Here is a 17,261-nt window from a genome sequence, read left to right as displayed (position 1 = left end):
AACATATAAAAGTATACATACATTTTATATCAAAAATGTGCCTTAATAGAAAAGAACATGTGCCCTAATATAAAATTTGTCACACCGAGAAAATTTTATACGAGAGCACATTTCTTCCTTTCTTTTAGACCAATTTATTATTAGGGTACATTTTTTCTTTGATAGCAAATTTTCTTTTTTTGACAAATTAATGGCACATTTTTCTCTTTTGGGGACAATTTCTTTTTTTCTTTCATCAATATGTCTTATTCAAATTATTGAAATGGTATTTTTTTTTTTTCTTTCCAAAATTTTTTTTCTTCTTTTTCTTCATTTATTTCTTTTTTTTCTTTAAATTCTGTTTCTTTTCTTTGGCGAAATGTTGCCCCCAATAGTTTTCTCGTTCCAGCGAATAGGACACGCGCGCGAGCGCTCGCGCCTCCTCGCGGACACTATATTACGATTTCCGCGAAAAAAAAGTGTGGAAGAAGCACAACCTTCTTTTTACAAATGGTACACAATTGGACGTTTAAAGGAGGAGGAAAATGAAAGTAAATTATTAAAATTATAAAAAAATTATGAAGATTTAAAAAAAAATTACAAAAAAATAGAAGCTCCTGGAAAAATTTTAATGAACATATTTAGATCCTCACTAAAATGAAATTACCCAACATATCAAAATAAAATGGGAAGAAAAATTTTTCTTCTCTAACTTATATTGATTAAACATAAGCGTGAACTGTTACAAAAAAAAGTAAAAAAAAAAAAATTGAGGAAAATGCCATTTTTGCTCTTTCCACTTTTTATAAACGCATATGATTATTCATATTCCCCCCCTTGCCTCCCCGCGGAGGGCGGAGGAGGGCGGCGGGCGGGGACACATTCTTCTAATGTGTTGCATTGTGACATGTTACATTTTATGATAAGCCATATTCGTCCTTTGTCCGTGTTGACTTCGTCTCTGTTGTTGTTGCCTTTGTCCTTGTTCTTGTTGTCTTTGTTGCTGTTTATTGTTTGCTTCTCCATAATTACTTGCTCCTCTTTCTCCTCTAAGTGGCCTACCATCATATATGGCAGAATTATCTTCTGTTGCTGTCGAAGATGCTGTTGACAAGTTCATTGTGGAATCGACTTCGCTGGACAAGTTAGTAGAAGTGTCCGTCAAATATTTGGTGGAAAAATCCATAGAATTTTCTGTGAAAGTATCGTCAAAGTGTTGATTACGTCCCATGGTGGATCTTCGCCCTCTTCTATTATTGCTATTATTCCTTCCTCCTCTGCTGAGGAAGGTGTTTTTTATTCCATCAAATAGGGAAGTATACTGAAAAAAAAAAAAAAAAAAAAAAAAAAAGGGAAGGACATATACATACACATATACATGTATATGTACATATATATACATGTGTATATATGTATGTATATATATGTATATATGTATATATATATATGTATGGGTATATTATAATGTACTTATTTACTTTGTATAAAAAGAAAGCGATCATTGGTAATGTCATCATTCCAAGAGATGAATAAACAGCAGTAATAATATTGTCTTCCATGGTAGATGCATTAGTGTGGTACCCCTCGTGTGCGTTAGAAGTATAAGTAAATTTTAACGAAACGTCTCTGTGTAGTATAGTATTCCCTGAAGGTTCCCCCATTCTTGGAACTGTTTCTGTTTTAGATGTTAATTGCAGCACTTTTGCAGGTTCGTATCCTCCAACCGCTTCCTCAAATTTATTACAATATGTGTCCCTTCTCCATCCACCATTTACGCACACATCATTATAAGCCTTAACGGCGTCCTGCAGGTGCTTGTAATATGTCCCATCGCAGGAGTTCCCATTTTTCGCTAACAGTGATTTCATAATTTGATAGTCATAAGAGAAGTCGTGCACTTTTCTCCTTTGCATAAAAAGATTCCGATCAATATTAGTATAAGCACTACTACATTTATCCTCAATATCAATCTTGGACAGCCCCTCGTAAATTTTTTTCATTATTTCCTGGAATGAACCCCCTGCCCCAGTTGAAGGTATCAACGATCCTATGTAATAATATAAAAAATTGCAACGTTCCTCATAGAGCTGCTGCTGACCCTCTTCCATTTTGGACATACAGCACCATGCTTTTACAAAATGATCCCAGTAATTCTGGAGGTTATCATAACCCTTCAGTGGATCATCCACTGCTCTAGCAGAGGTTACGCCATCACATGTGTCCTGGGCGCTCTTGAATTTACTGTAGAAATATTCTTGCGAGGGTAATTTTTCCAAATCCCCCTGCTATAAATGAGAACATCGGAGTGCTTACATATATGTATTTATGTAATACACATATAGATCGGTTCAATCATATGGACAAAATTGTGCAAGAATAATATTTATACAAATATAACTTTCAAAAAAATAAAAAAAAACTAACCCCTAATGGTTTCGTCATTGTTCCTACTATGGATACTTATATATATTTTTTCCATATATTTAACTTGGTTTTAAAATCGTTGCCATCTTTTTCTGCAAAAAAAAAAACTTATATATGAATTCCACCTTTATAATGAAGAATCTAAAAGAATAAGTATATGAAATTCTTATTCGTTCATCCTAAATAATTACGCATTTCTCAAGTTACACCTCTCCCCCTTTTTTTTTTCTTTTTTTAAACGAAGCATTACTGAAAGTTCCTTCATATACATACAGTGTACTACATATATGTATGAAACACACCACCTTTTCCTTAATATTCAATTATCCATATAAGTGAGAGGTAAAACATTACTTTATAAAAATAAACATAAAAAAAATTATGCAAAACGTCCCAATACTTTATATGCTCATAAAGAAAATGTAAACTAGGTAATAATTATATTCTACAGCTTCCCCATCATTTCCACCAATAATCACCGAAAATAATAAAATAATCTCCCCTTAAGTTTTCCTCCTATCTCCCTCCTTCGCTCCTTCCTTTACCCTCCGATCCTACATAATTCTCTTATATTTGTACTATTTAAATGCGCTTACGCTATATTAACCTAAATTTGCATTCCCCCCCTCATTTTTTCTTCTATCCCCTACATACAACGCTTATATCAAAGCGCTATTCAGTTTTATCCGTGCCTCCTCTATAATACCCCTGGGAAGAGAAACAGCCGCTAACGTTTAGGGTTTAGGGTTTAAGGTTAACGGTTTAAGGTTAACGGTTTAAGGTTAACGGTTTAGGGTTCACATTTTATGGTTTATAGTTTTAGGGTTTAGGGTTTATGGTTTAGGGTTTATGGTTTAGTGTTCATGGTTTAGGGTTTAGGGGTTTAGGGTTTAGGGTTCAGGGTTTAGGGCTTAGGGTTTAGGGTTCAGGGTTTAGGGCTTAGGGTTTAAGGCTTAGGGTTTAGGGTTCAGGGTTTAGGGTTCAGGGTTTAGGGTTCAGGGTTTAGGGTTCAGGGTTTAGGGTTTATGTTTTAGGGTTTATGGTTTAGTGTTCATGTTTTAGGGTTTAGTGTTCAGGGTTTAGGGTTCAGTTGCTTAAGGTTTAGGGTTCAGGGTTTATGGTTCAGGGTTCAGGGTTCAGGATTCAGGGTTTAGGATTTAGGGTTCAGGGTTTAGGGTTCATGGTTTAGGGTTTAGGGTTTAGGGTTCAGGGTTTAACGTTCATGTTTCAGGGTTTAGGGTTTAGGGTTTAGTCTTTAGGTTTACTGTTCAACGTTCAGGGTATAGGGTTCAAGGTTCAACGTTCAGGGTATAGGGTTCAAGGTTCAAGGTTCAAGGTTCAACGTTTAGGTTTTAGGGTTTAGGGTTCACAGTTCAGGTTTCACAGTTTAGGGTTCACAGTTCAGGGTTCACAGTTTAGGGTTCACAGTTAAGGGTTCACAGTTTCGGGTTTACAGTTTAGGGTTTACAGTTTAGGGTTTAGGGTTTAGGGTTCATGGGTTTAGGGTTTAATGTTCAGTGTTTAGGGTTTCAGGGTTTAGGGTTCAGGGTTTAGGTTTTAGGGTTTCAGGATTGAGTGGTTCACGGTTTAGGGTTCACAGTTCAGGGTTTACAGTTTAGGGTTTAGGGTTTAGGGTTCAGGGTTTAGGGTTCAGGGTTTAGGGTTCAGGGTTTAGGGTTCAGGGTTTAGGGTTTAAGGTTTAGGTTTAGGGTTTAGGTTTAGGGTTTAGTATTTAAGGTTTAGTGTTCAGGGTTTAGGGTTCAGTTGCTTAAGGTTTAGGGTTCAGGGTTTATGGTTCAGGGTTCAGGGTTCATGGGTTTAGGATTTAGGGGTTCAGGGTTAATGGTTCAGGGTTTAGGGTTTAGGGTTCAGGGTTTAACGTTCATGTTTCAGGGTTTAGGATTTAGGGTTTTGGGTTCAGATTTTAGGTTTTCAGGGTTTAGGGTTCAGGGTTCAGGGTTTAGGGTTTACAGTTTAGGGTTTACAGTTTAGGGTTCAAAGTTTAGGGTTCACAATTTAGGGTTTACAGTTTAGGGTTTATGGTCTCAGGTTCACGGTTCAGGGTTCACGGTTCAGGGTTCACAGTTCACGGTTCACAGTTCACGGTTCACAGTTCACGGTTCACAGTTCAGCGTTCACAGTTTAGGGTTTAGGGTTTAGGGTTTAGGGTTTAGGGTTTAGGGTTTATGGTTTCAGGGTTTATGGTTTCAGGGTTTATTGTCTCAGGGTTTAGGGTTCCGGGTTTCAGGGTTTAGTGTTTAGTGGTTTAGGGTTTAGGGTTTAGGGTTTTCAGGGTTCAGGTTTTTCAGGGTTTAGGGTTTTCAGGGCTTAGGGTTTAGGGTTCTTAGGGTTTAGGGTTTAGGGTTCTTAGGGTTTAGGGTTTAGGATTTAGGGTTTAGGGTTCTTAGGGTTTAGGGTTTAGGATTTAGGGTTAAATGATCAAATTTCTTTTTATAGAATTGTTTGCCCGAGTTTATTGTTCAGTGCTTAAGCCTCCCAGTATAAGTCTGGTTTTTGAATTTTATGAGTTAGCTTATATTGCATAGAAGTTAAATTACAAGGTATATGATTATTGTTCTATACTACCTGTTTATGATTTCATTTCATACGAGTATGATTCAGGTTTCAGTGGTTAATATTTAGGTTTCAAAGTTTAACTTCAGTGTTATGTTATTTCAGGAAGAAAAGGAGAGTAGGAAGAGATCCTTGAATATCTGCCCCAATGAATAAAGGGGAGGGGGGAAAACGCGGAAATGCCGCGAATGGGACTAATTGGACAAGGGGAAGGCATGGAAGTAAAGGAGGAAAAGACGCTAAATATATGAAAAAAAAAAATATATTTACCTTTACGGCGAATGTCATGCAGCTGCCTTCCACTAATTATTTATTTCTACTCACCCTTTATTTTATGTTCATGAAAAGATGTGTTTGCGAAAGCACGAAACGCCGCGTTGGACGAGAAACGGCGTGATGAGCATGTATTGCAAATGGTTCCCAGATTAAATAGGCGAATGGATGAATGTGGCGACACGTGTGATCACCTGGATTTTCGCATGCACGAGGAAAACTTATGGGCCCATGTATGTACATGCACATGTTCCCACGCATAGACGCGTCGACAAGCATTCCTGCTTTCTTTCTTTAAACGCATCCACTTGTGGAGTAATACAAAAGCAAGGAATTATCATTTCCCCACGGCAACACTTCCAAGTTATTTTTCGTTTCTTCACCACATGTGTGATCTTATTTTTATCATATTTCTGAATAGTATTTAACATACTCAGTAATTTTTTTTTTTTTTTTTTAAAAGAAACCATCCGAATGTTTTTCTCTTGCTTATAAAAACAAAGTGTTAATTCCCGAAATTATAACAACAAAAAAAAAAAACTTTTAACGAAATCGCTGTGTAAAAGGCATCCAGAGATACGTCTTCCTTCGTCCTGAAACTTGTACGCGCCGTGTGCTTACAGCCAAGGTGAAGTTGCCGGAGCACAACTATCGACTGAGCGAAGGGCTACTACGTAGCAAATCGTCCTATCACGCCCTCTGACTCCCATTACTATAATCCCTCCAACCGCCGATATCGCGGAGAGCACAAAATGACACATTCAGCCAAGGACAAGAACGTTCGCCTCGAAAGGCATAGCGCGGGAAAGACTCAAGCGTACGGAGACCAGAATGTGCGCGCCGGGAGTGGAAAATTCAACTGGGGTTAACTAATGAGCGTTTGCATATTTGAGTGTACTCAGCCGGAAAGGCATTATGGACGTGCCCCTGACCTTGCGCGTTTATTCACGTTTTTTTCTTTTTCCTTCAACACACATACGCCCTATGCGAGTAGGTAACACAACGACGGACTTGACCCTGAGCGAAACCAAACCCACGGATAAAAACGACCCCATGTATGATAGCGAAATTGAGAAGGTCACCAAGGAAGGGAAGAAATAAAGCAACGAAGCAAGGCTCCCCGCAGGGGCAAGTTTTCCCATATGCCATCCTCGCGCCAGGTCCTCTTTACGTACATCACGCGTGTACATGTGTACATGTGTACATGTGTGTATTTAACTGCATGTACAAGCACGCAGAACTTTTTAATATTTATTCATTTTTTCCTTCTCCCTGAATGATTCATGTGACATGATCTGCACAAGTTAGTAAAAAGGAGAAGAGGAGTCTCTCACTCCGGTCGCGTACGGATTCGGCGCAACCTTATCGCGAAAAAAAAAAAAAAAAAAAAAAAACATTGCTTGCGTATTGCAAGAACAATATTCCGCCTGAATAATAACCTAAACTACAACCTGATGCCATCCTTTTTTTCCTTTCACCTTTTGGGTACCCACCTTGCGTGTTATGTTTATTTAAATGGGGAAAAATCTCCCACGTATCCACGGAATGGATCACAGGATATACACAAAACAAGCCACACCATGATTAGGGGAGTCATGCATGAAAAGATGGTCATCAGAGAAGTAACCTTCACGGGGGTATGTCAAGAAAAGTATGAACAGTTAATAAAAAAAAAAAAAAAAAAAAAAAAAAATCCTTGGCTGATAAATTGAACGCAGCAGAGATGTGACATATGTGCCCCATTTTTATTTCGTGATAAGACTCAGATGGCTTCACACCCACTCCCCAAAGCTGTGAGAACAAATCAAAATATCGAACTGTCACTCGTTTCTGCGTCGTCCGATACCACACAGTCCCCTTTGTTCACGCGTTCCCCGCTGAACAATTTGCACGTAGCTGAACTTCTGCTAACTGGAATGATGATATTTAGGAGGTGATATTTTTCCAAATATTGCGATACCGCCTTTGACGATTCGAAATAGAAAGGAAAGCGTATGTTGAAGTTTTTGTAGGGGGGGTTGTGTCCTGCTGGAAAGAGAGGCGACCTAAAATGGGAAGGGGGAAAAGAAAAAGGGAGAAAGGGGATGTTACATATTCACAAACTTCCGTGTGTGCAAAATAACCCACTTTATCTGACTTGTTCAGGTGAAAAAGCTAAAATGGGTAATTTTTTTTCTTCCTTTTCCCATTTTGTGGCTTCATTATCTATACTCCTTTCTCGTGGGTTGCTTCACCCCGTGTGCACAAGCACCTACTTCTTAAAGAAGACAGCCAGATGATCATCGGCGACGTAGAGATTTACAAACTCGTGGACGGCGAAGGGGCACCGCTCCCCCCTGGTGTCACTGCGTTGCGCGAGGATGAAGAAAGGCAATTGAATTTGAATAACGCATATCGTGTTGATGACCTGCTGGTAACGTAAAAAGTCGTCGTCCAATTCGATGTTATATTCGTTCAGGAAGGACTTGAAAATGGCATTGTTTTTTGTTTCCTTTCTATCAATTTTTTCGATTTTTCCCATTTTGCCAATTTTTTCTTTTTGTTTTCCGTTCGCACTCGTGAAGGGGGGTTTAAAGTCAAAGCAGTCAATGGTACCGCTCAGTGGGGACGTGCGCATGTAAGGAAGGTAAAACATTTCCATCTGTTCATGTCGTTCTTCGAAGGTCTTCTTATCGACAAACCACATGTCCCACTCGGGTTTCTTAACTGATAAAAAATTTTGAATGTCCTCCTTGTTCATTTTCTCTTCCTCGCAGGTTGAGGCACCTGCTTCGTTCCTAGCTTCCTCCACAACATTGAACTTGTGTTGCTGGTCGTCCTTTATGAACTGATCATCCGGGTTGCTCCCTGAGTAGGGGAGGAATTACATCCCAAATGTGAATCCATATGTGTGCAATGTGGAGGTGGTCACCATTGTGTTTTACCACTCTACGGTATGGGATGTTATTCTATTATATTCTATGTTGTCTTTTTTTTTTTTCTTTTCTTTTTTTTGTTCGCCTACCTTTATATTTATGTTCGGGAAAAAAAAACAAGTTCGCGCAGGTGTCCGTGTTGTATTTATTTTTGATGGCCACCTGCACCAACTCGGCAATAACTTTCTTTAATTGCAGATCTTTTTTGCTTTGCGAAACAACTTTTGAATTAAGAACAATGTCGTACGTCTTGTATTTCTGCCCCTTCTTATCTTCCCTCTGTTTCTCCTCGCCAATGCTCAGTGGGATTCTTAATCCCTCGTTATCATTTAAGTCGGGCATTTTTTTAAAATGAAACTCAGCAATCAAGTTGGAAGACAGAATATTGAAGTAAACCTTTCCCCCATCCTTTTCGTACGCCTTTATGACAAAGCCCTTCTGGGGACTTATCCTTATTGTCTTTTCTTTGCTTACCAAGTTGGCCAGTTTAGGCGAGGCGAATTTGAAATTCCTCTCGCCCTCCTGGAAGTAGCTATGGTACATATTATCCATTTTTCTTTTTCCTTCTTTTATTTCTTAATATCGGGTGAAACAATAGGAGTAGCGCAAAGGGTGGGTTAATACATCCCCTACGGGGGAATTACAAATGGGATTATACCGGTGGATTAGAAACGTTAACGTGTACGATTGGAACGGATTTTATTCATATTGAAAGGTGTACAATGAGGAATGAAAACTCAAAAGTGACATCACAAGGGGGATACATCGTAGAGGTAAACATACTTTTTTTTTCTTTTTTCTTTTTTTAAATTTGCCTGAACCGTTCATACAAAAATGAGGCGACTTTCTGTCCCGAGCATTTCATCGGCTCTGCGTGGAGGTGTACCCGAGACCATTTCCCTTCCTCGCGCAGAGAAAAGGAGAAGAAATGAATCTTGGCATCGCTCTCGCGGTTTCGAATCATTTGCTTCTCCTTTGCGAGTAAATTCCACCCTTCACAGGGGCACATTAGCTCGCACTTATTTTTCCCTTTAAAATTTCATTTCACCTTCTCAGAGCAGAAATATGCGTCTTTTAAAAAAATGTAGGAAAATTTTATTAAAATGGAAGAATTCCCTCCATTGCTATACCTTTTTTTTTTTTTTTCCTTTTCCGTGTTTTAAACGTGGTAAGGCAAAAGGTGCTTACCCGATGGGGTAAATGGTGTGTGTACGCGTAGCGGAAATCCCCATAGGTTCACACATAAATATGTGTACATCGGTGCATATACATACAAGAGTATAAAAGTGCGTAACGCACACATTTGTTTTTCTGCGTTTCACGGTTTATGTGCTCAACGACGGACGGGGTATGAAGGTGCATACTTCTTTCTCCTCCCCCGTCGACGCATATTCCACTTGATTTTCAGATTCTTTCCTCCTTCAACCATGAGTAGCGTCCTCTATTTACATGGATTGTTGGCATGACTTCAATGAGTCGGCGTAATTCTGGCAGAGGCTGATATCAGAATGTCTCGTCAGGCACTACATGAGGGGGGAAGGGGGGTGGTTGAAAATGTGTACGCAAAGGTCGACACGATGGATAACGGAAAGGGGTAGTTTCATACTATCCCCCCCCCCTGGGGGGAACCCAATAATATGGGAGCAGAATAACAAAAAATCACGTCTCCAACTCTCTCTCTATTTCGCACCTGGTTGAGCTCGTCCTGTAGGGGTTTGCATCTGAAGTCATTGTTCCTCTCGCTGCTCACAGCTGCAGCCTGGTTCATGTGAGCATTGTTATTTGGGTGCGAAACTTCGATGTGCCTTGGGCCCAAAATGGCATCGACGGCTCTCTGGGCTACTCCAAATCCGACTCCAGAAGCCATTCCACTGGCCACAGTTCCCATCATGTTGGAGATGAACCCACCAGACTTCTGCTGAGGTTGCAGGGCACCTCCGGAATAGCTTTGAGCGCTTGTGCTGTTTCCTCTGCTCACTCCACTGGATGGGTTCTGTTTAAGGAAGGAGGACCTTGTGCCTGAGAATTGGGAAGAAGGAAATTAATCGAGTGGATACATGGGACAGTTCACGCCCGTTGGTATTTTTTACCGTGGAAATTCTTCCATCGGGTTGACCACACAACTTCTGCAAGTGTACATATGCATACGTACACGTTCATATGTATATATTTCTTTTATCCGTTTTTTTTTTTTTTTTTTTTTTTTTTTTTCTTCAATTTTTTCCCCTTTCCCCACTTTTCGTGCTTACTTAAACCACCCGAGCGGCTCTTGGATGAACGTCCCATTTTTCTGATGTTAAAGTGAAGAGGAGAGAGTGGTGGCCCTGGGGATTCGTCCTTTTGTTGCGCAAGAAATGCGAGTATTTCTGGAGGATTGCAGGTGTAGTGAAACGCGCCCACAGTTGAACGTCCGTTTGTTTAAAGTGAACGATGGAAAATGTTCGCGAGGAATGTAACTGTTTCCGTGAGGGGGGTAAAACTTTTTTACTTGTGAGGAATAAAACAGTTGCTGAAAAATAAAATTTCCGTTGTGCTTTGCTTTATAATTTCTTCGCTTCTTAACTTTTTTTTTTTTTTTTTTTTTTTTTTTTCTTTCCATGAGGAGATGAATTCCTGAAGCAGCGCCCCCCCCCCCGATCAGCATAGCATTTTTAAACTCATTTTTTTTTTTTTCTTTTTTTCCCCTTCCGCTTTTTTGCACCCAGCCAGTTAGGAAGGAAAAATGCTTCTATGTTCGATCGTTCAAGGGGGGTACGGAAAAAGTGAAATGACCAAAGATGGAGTTTCATATTTAAAGTGGAAAATATCGAAATATGTTACACCGAAAGGAAGGGGAAAAAAAAAAAAAAAAAAAAAAGTGTTAAAATGGGACTACACATTGAAGGGGTTAAAAAGAACAACACTCTATTTGATACTTTAAAAATGATTCCCTTTTTTTGAAGAGGGAATTTTCCTTGTTCTTCCTCATTTTAGTGTGACTGTAACCTCTTCATTGAGAAGGAATATTTTCTTTTATTTTTTGGCCACATGTCATTTGCGACGTTATCACATGAGGTAGCAATCACTGGGCAATCGCCGATCATTGCAAATTGTTTTCACCCGTTTGGTCTCCCCGCTTGATCGAGAAAAGGGGGAAAGGATGCGAGGAGGAGTGTGGAAGTATGATGCGTATTCATGTGCATGGTTAATCATGGCCGGCTGCCTGCGAGATGTAGCATTCCCGCGTGTACGTTGTCGTATGCTGACGTATGCCTCCTCCTACGGTTGGTTTACCTCTTTTTTTCCTTTTCTGTGATAAACTATGCCACCGCGATGGGTGCTTGTTGAGGGTTAGAAGAAGCTTAAAATGGGGCAAACCCAATGCGCCCATGCTCAAGTGCCGAATGGCAGTTGTTACAAACGGGGTTCACCCAAAAACAGGCATACATATGAAGACATACATAGAGACACACATATAGATGCGCACATATGCACATGTAGTCACCCCCCCCTGAGCGACAAGGGATGATGAAGGGAAAAAAAAAAAAAAAAAAAAAAAAAAAAAAAAAAAAACTATTAAAGAATTTTATTACGAATGTCTTCCAACTTTCTTAGGATGTCATCTGGGGTTCTCTCCAAGTCGGCTGCCACTTTCCTCTGAATGTCGTATGGCAGACTGGAAAATTGCTCGCATAGATCTCCGTCAATGACGTGCTGAAAGTTGGTAAAGGCGGAACGGTGGAGCGTGTGTGCATGTAATGTTGTATCGAAACAAAAATTCCGTGGAATTGCTAATTGGGGAGGGGGTCCTCCAAAGGAAGTGTTGCTATGCCCTCCCGAATGGCACTACGGGACCTACCTGGACAGGGTGGTAGTAGGAACGAAAAAATATGTGCTCCCGTCCACACAGCGGGGGGTTCTCCGTCCTCAAAATGATTTCCAGGTGCTGAGTCAGCTCCAGCTGCGAAGGAGTAGGGAGGGAAATGTGCCACATAAAAAAAAAAAAAAAAAAAAAAAAAAAAAAAAAAAAAGAACTACAAACTGACGACTACAAAGAACAACATGCAAATGAACAAGGATGAAAGAGCGCATCCACCATGATGGTCACACCGTTATGTGACGTGCTCTCCATCTGCGTACCTCCTCCTTATTATCGTACGGGATAAACGCCCCTATTGTTCCCATGATAGTGGAATATATTATGCACTCGCTACTCGTGGGGGACAACTTCACCTTCTGCAGCGACGTGACTATTTCTCCCACGTGGAAGTTCATGATGTGCTCGAGCTACGGGGAAGGGAGTGGAAAGGGTGAAATAAAAGTGACGTAATCGTGACGTAATCGTGACGTAAGCATAACATAAACGTGTCATAAGCGTGGCATAAGCATAACAAGCGGGTGCGGGTGGAGGTTCTTTCCCCCTGTGCGATTGCGCACGCCGGACTTACCCTCCTGTTCTTGTTCGACCCGGCCATCATTTCACCTCCGTACCAACACTTGTTCGAAATACCATACTCCTCTTGCTTGGCCTCCTCCGGCACCTGCGAAGGGAACGACATATGGGTGGAAGAACATGAATGGAGAAAATAACATGAATGGAGAAAATAACATGAATGGAGAAAATGATAGGAATGAAGAAAATAACATGAATGGAGAAAATAACATATGGGGGAATGCCGTCACGCGCACTCACCCGGAGCACAAAGACGGAGTCGAATTTATCTGCCGCCATAATCGTGTGATGGTCCAGAATCTCGGAGCAGGTGATCCACCTTGGAATTATGTCATCCGAAATTAGCCTTAAGGCGTTCATATTGGCATCGTAAAAAAAAACCAAGACGGATTCTCTTATGTCAGAGGCGAAGATACGATCACCAGACACCTTAATGGAGATGATCGCCTCAGGGATATCCTTATATTCGCATTTTTTTAGTAACTTTTTTTTTCCGAGTGCATATATTCTTAGCTTGTTTCCAACAGAAGCTAGGAGCCTTCCATTAAATGGAGAGAAACAGAATGGCTGATCTTCTACTGGCGTTATGTGCAGGAGATTAAGTTTGTAGTTGATGTCGTATGTGTAGACACGCAGAGCTGCTGTTGTAGCCGTTCGATTTTTTAGGGACAAGTTTGTCGTGGTGCCAACTATTAAGCAATGGAGAGCTTCCAACTCACAGGCACAGACACTTAAGGCTGCTTCTTCCATCTCGAGTGAAATTTTATCAATGGTTTGTAAACTGACTGGGTGAATTATCTTTATGCAGGATCCCCACTTGCCGGGACCTGCCTTAACGGTTCCTATTCGATCGTAGAGGAGTTCTTCCTCCTCATCATCCGCTTCTTCATCTTCCTCCCCATCGTTATGGTCCACTTCTCCGTTTTGGCGACTGGATGCATTTTCCATCTGTTCGTTTTCCTCCTGCTCCAAGAGCTGATTTTTTGAATGTCCTTGATTTTTCGTCCCATTGGGGAGGTTGTCTTGCAGATCACGCCCATCAGAGTGGGATGGTCCGTTCGAACCGGTATGCTCTTCCCCTTCGAGCTGAATACCCTTGAGTGCCCTTTGAATTTCGCGCAGGGTATTCTCGTCGTACGCATTATGATCGGCCTCGATGATAGCCAGCATGCGTATATTCTTTTGTCGCTCAATTTCGATAGACGTGTCGTGATCATAAAAGAGGGAAGGGAAAGGGAGCGGTACAATTTTTCTGGGCGTAAATGATAAGTGCAAAATATTTTGACTGAACACCTCCCCCAAGCGATAGAAACGGAAGATACGCAAACTACTTCCCGATATTGCAACGTATCCATCGGAGCACTGTTCCGAATGGAAAGACGATGCGTATTCTAAAATATCATAATTTAAAGGAGAGTAAATATATTTCCCCTGATGAACGTAACATAAGTACGTCTTTTCGCATAGAACAAGGAGAGCTGGGTTTTTCTTCACATGGACTGGACATATTTTTACATTTTTTGCACCCAAGTATTTTGAGTAATGGTTGGTCAGTGTGCCTGTAATGGGATCTACCACACTTCGCAAAAGTACTCCATTATTCAGTCCAATGTTAAGGAAGAGCAATTTCCTCTCTTTGTCGTTACCCAATTCACACATTTCAGATATGCAAATATCTTGTGCTGATGAATTATTTGGCAAAATAAAGGTGGACAACTGATTAAAATATTTTTCCTTTTCGATGGAAAGTAACCTCACAACATTGTCCAAGCAACCAACAGCTAGGAAGTTGGCCCTCACTTTATTCTCCTCTACCTCTTGTATAGAAAGACACAAAATTTCTACGTTAAGGCTTTTTCTAAATATTTCAACTAAACTATGTGATTCATCAATTTCGAAATAAATTAACTCTCCTCCACTGAGTGAAATTACAATTTGAGTGGCATTTGATGTGGCTGCTTTCACTTGTTTATTTTTGGGAGGTACCCACTCGTTTATAACCTTTCCGTTTATGTGTCTTATACCAGTATCGTGCACTTGAATGAGAGAGTTATCGTAAAGTATATTCACATGAATGGTCGTTACGTTTGTTAGGAGTAAGGTATCTACAACCTCCTCCACTGTTTCACCGATTTCTAAAATAAGTGTGCTACCTTCAAAACTAACAATTATGTACCCATCATAATCACTTGCGTTGTCTTTTTTAATAGTCCAAATATATTTCGGTCTTCCAGGGAGTTCATTATCTGCTAGTTCTTCTATACTCAATCCATGTTGCAAGATACGAAGGGAAGATCTCGGTCCTCTTCCGCAGAGGGCATAAATTTGGGGGCTATTGGCATTCTTCGCGTCCAGAATTTTCATGTCCAAAATGGGCGACAGAGAATACACCTGATCTATGAGAAATAGATTTGTGAGTTTCTTCGTCCTAAAGGCAATGATAGCATTTCTACCTGAGGGATGTTTCGACGTGCACATAGCTTCATTATCATCATCTCCTATTCCTGAAAACTGATAAAAGAAGTGGTTTCCAAATTCGGCTGCTACGAAAAGGGATCCAGATTTCATCACACATATAGCGTTGGCTACTGGAACGGTGTCGAAATATTTGCAGGTAATTTCTTTTACAACTCCATCTTGATGATCCATTTCAATTTTGTAGAGATCACCATATTCGGATTGTATAAGAATGAAGAAGAACTTCCTAATTCTGTGAACTGTGCTACACACGATAGAAATGTTTTTCTCTTGTCCTGTTTCAAGTCTCCTTGGGTAAGCACAATACACATCTACGTGTTCGACTTTTTTGTAAACCAAGTAATTATCACAACAGACGATGACTCCACTTGGTCCTTGTTGCCCTCCTGGAATAGGAATTAACAAATGTGCGCTCATGTCAATCGGGAGAGTATGTTTTCTAATCACGTGATTTAGACCTAGGTCCATTTCCCACAGACATAGGAGTGTTTTCCTTGTACATGCATCAATCTCAGTTGTATTTGTCACCTGCTTATCATACATTTCGTAATTCTGTTCAATAGATGCAAACATTGGGTTCTCGAACCCAACGTCCATCCCGACTACATCATGACATATGGTATGTGATTTGTGCGCATCTAATGGGCTGCTAATAGTTAGTTGTTCTTTGTTATCTCTATTTAGTATGTATACAAATTTCTGTCTCTCTATTGCACATATCATGAGGGCTCTTCCCTTTGGGTCCACTGCTATGTACTCTCCTGGGATTATCCTTCGAAGGCCACTTTTGCCGTAAGTTTCACAGTGCACTCTCACAAAATCATTTTTCTCGTTGCTAAACTGAAGGATCACTAACCTCCCTGAGTCGCTACCAATAACTACATAATCCTTGTTGCTACCGGTGAGGCGAAATGTCTGGAGGCAACGAATTATCCCGAAGATGTCTTTGGACACAATCAGGTTGAGCTTGCCCTGCTTGTCCGCTCTTAGGAGCTCCAACACCTGTCCCTTGGACACCACGATTTCGTGCACCTTTGGCCCCGAGAAATTTCCATACGCGATTTTGGTGATGGCCGTGGGCTTCTGCAGTGTCAGGTGGTACAGCACCGGCATGGTGACAAACTAGGCAAACAAGGCAGACAGGTTGCGCGTGACAAACGCCTTGCGCTCCAACTTATGTGACTACCCACTGGGGTACCCCTCCCCTGGTTGCTCTTTACCCCGACGGGGACCCCCCAAAAAAAAAAAAAAAAAAAAAAAAAATCGTGTACTCGATTTGGGCCGTACCAGAGGTTCGCGATTTTTAACTGGTCCCCCCTTGGAAGTTTTATTCACAACGGAAGGGAGTAACGCAAACGAGAGCTTCTACTATGAAGTCGTCTCTGCAAGTGGGGCATCTCTCCTGTAATCATCTCACTAGTGTGAACTCATTTTTTCTCATTCTTAACAAGCGTATCATAGTTTGGTGAGAGGGGAAAGATACAAGTAAAAGGCAAGCTAAAACTCACCTTCCTGATCACCTACTTTTTTTTTTTTTTTTTTTTTTTTGCGGATGTGCGTTCTGTCAATAGTAGCCGTCTCCTCAAGGTTCGTCGTAAAGCACATTCCTTCGCACAGGCGGAAGATGCTACTCTTTGGGTCTCTACAAATTTAGCCGCAGAGTTATACTATACGTAGATGTTCACTTTACAGACGAGGGAGCCATGCTCACATAGGCACAGGGATAATCTTCTTGTAATTCCTTTCTTGACATGCTCTAGGTGTTCATGCAAAAACACTTGCGTAGGGGGGTGGGCATACATACGTACATGTAGTTCATTAGAATCGTACAAGAAAGGTGGCTACAAAAGTGCAGAGCGGTAGCCAGAGAAAAGGGTAACAGTGGAAGGGTAACCAGGAATTTCGAACGGATGCACAACACGGGGGTGAGAGAAATGCTTTTCTTCTCTATGTAAGGAAGCCCAATTGTGCTTGCAAATATCAAAAATGGATCAAGAAAAAAAAAAAAAAAAAAAAAAAAAAAGTGTTCATTAGGCAAGCATAGGTACAACTGATATTATTTTTATTTCCTTGTATGCTTTTTTTTTTTTTTCATCCGGCGAACCGACGGAATATCCAACGTTGGGAGGAACGAATAAGGCGATGTGGAGAAGTATCTTTGTGCAGAAAAATTTACAAAACCCAAG

General features: G+C 40.7%; 5 protein-coding genes across 5 annotated transcripts; 1 reads left to right on the top strand and 4 right to left on the bottom strand.

The window, feature by feature from the left end:
* Positions 1–889: 889 nt before the first annotated feature.
* PKNH_1454600 (KIR protein) lies at positions 890–2,421 on the bottom strand (the record flags this gene model as incomplete). The annotated part of the gene is made up of 3 exons (XM_002262390.1): positions 890–1,300; positions 1,458–2,264; positions 2,404–2,421. 3 exons carry the CDS (start codon positions 2,419–2,421, stop codon positions 890–892), a joined length of 1,236 nt encoding a protein of 411 aa, XP_002262426.1.
* A 3,581-nt stretch (positions 2,422–6,002) lies between these two features.
* On the top strand, positions 6,003–6,351 carry PKNH_1454500 (conserved protein, unknown function; the record flags this gene model as incomplete). Its single annotated transcript, XM_002262389.1, has 2 exons — positions 6,003–6,114; positions 6,245–6,351. The coding sequence occupies 2 exons, from the start codon at positions 6,003–6,005 to the stop codon at positions 6,349–6,351; spliced, it is 219 nt and encodes a 72-aa protein (XP_002262425.1).
* Positions 6,352–7,054: 703 nt separating this feature from the next.
* On the bottom strand, positions 7,055–8,717 carry PKNH_1454400 (PIH1 domain-containing protein, putative; the record flags this gene model as incomplete). Its single annotated transcript, XM_002262388.1, has 3 exons — positions 7,055–7,295; positions 7,506–8,097; positions 8,255–8,717. The coding sequence occupies 3 exons, from the start codon at positions 8,715–8,717 to the stop codon at positions 7,055–7,057; spliced, it is 1,296 nt and encodes a 431-aa protein (XP_002262424.1).
* Positions 8,718–9,610: 893 nt separating this feature from the next.
* On the bottom strand, positions 9,611–10,451 carry PKNH_1454300 (uncharacterized protein; the record flags this gene model as incomplete). Its single annotated transcript, XM_002262387.1, has 3 exons — positions 9,611–9,688; positions 9,856–10,184; positions 10,415–10,451. The coding sequence occupies 3 exons, from the start codon at positions 10,449–10,451 to the stop codon at positions 9,611–9,613; spliced, it is 444 nt and encodes a 147-aa protein (XP_002262423.1).
* A 1,269-nt stretch (positions 10,452–11,720) lies between these two features.
* Positions 11,721–16,188, bottom strand: PKNH_1454200 (splicing factor 3B subunit 3, putative; the record flags this gene model as incomplete). Its single annotated transcript, XM_002262386.1, has 5 exons — positions 11,721–11,858; positions 12,004–12,105; positions 12,285–12,431; positions 12,593–12,685; positions 12,838–16,188. The coding sequence occupies 5 exons, from the start codon at positions 16,186–16,188 to the stop codon at positions 11,721–11,723; spliced, it is 3,831 nt and encodes a 1,276-aa protein (XP_002262422.1).
* Positions 16,189–17,261: the final 1,073 nt, after the last annotated feature.

The sequence above is a fragment of the Plasmodium knowlesi genome (assembly GCF_000006355.2).
Source record: "Plasmodium knowlesi strain H genome assembly, chromosome: 14".
Taxonomy (NCBI): domain Eukaryota; phylum Apicomplexa; class Aconoidasida; order Haemosporida; family Plasmodiidae; genus Plasmodium; species Plasmodium knowlesi.
Note: the sequence above shows the minus strand (reverse complement) of the source record. Positions and strands in the feature narration are given on the sequence as shown.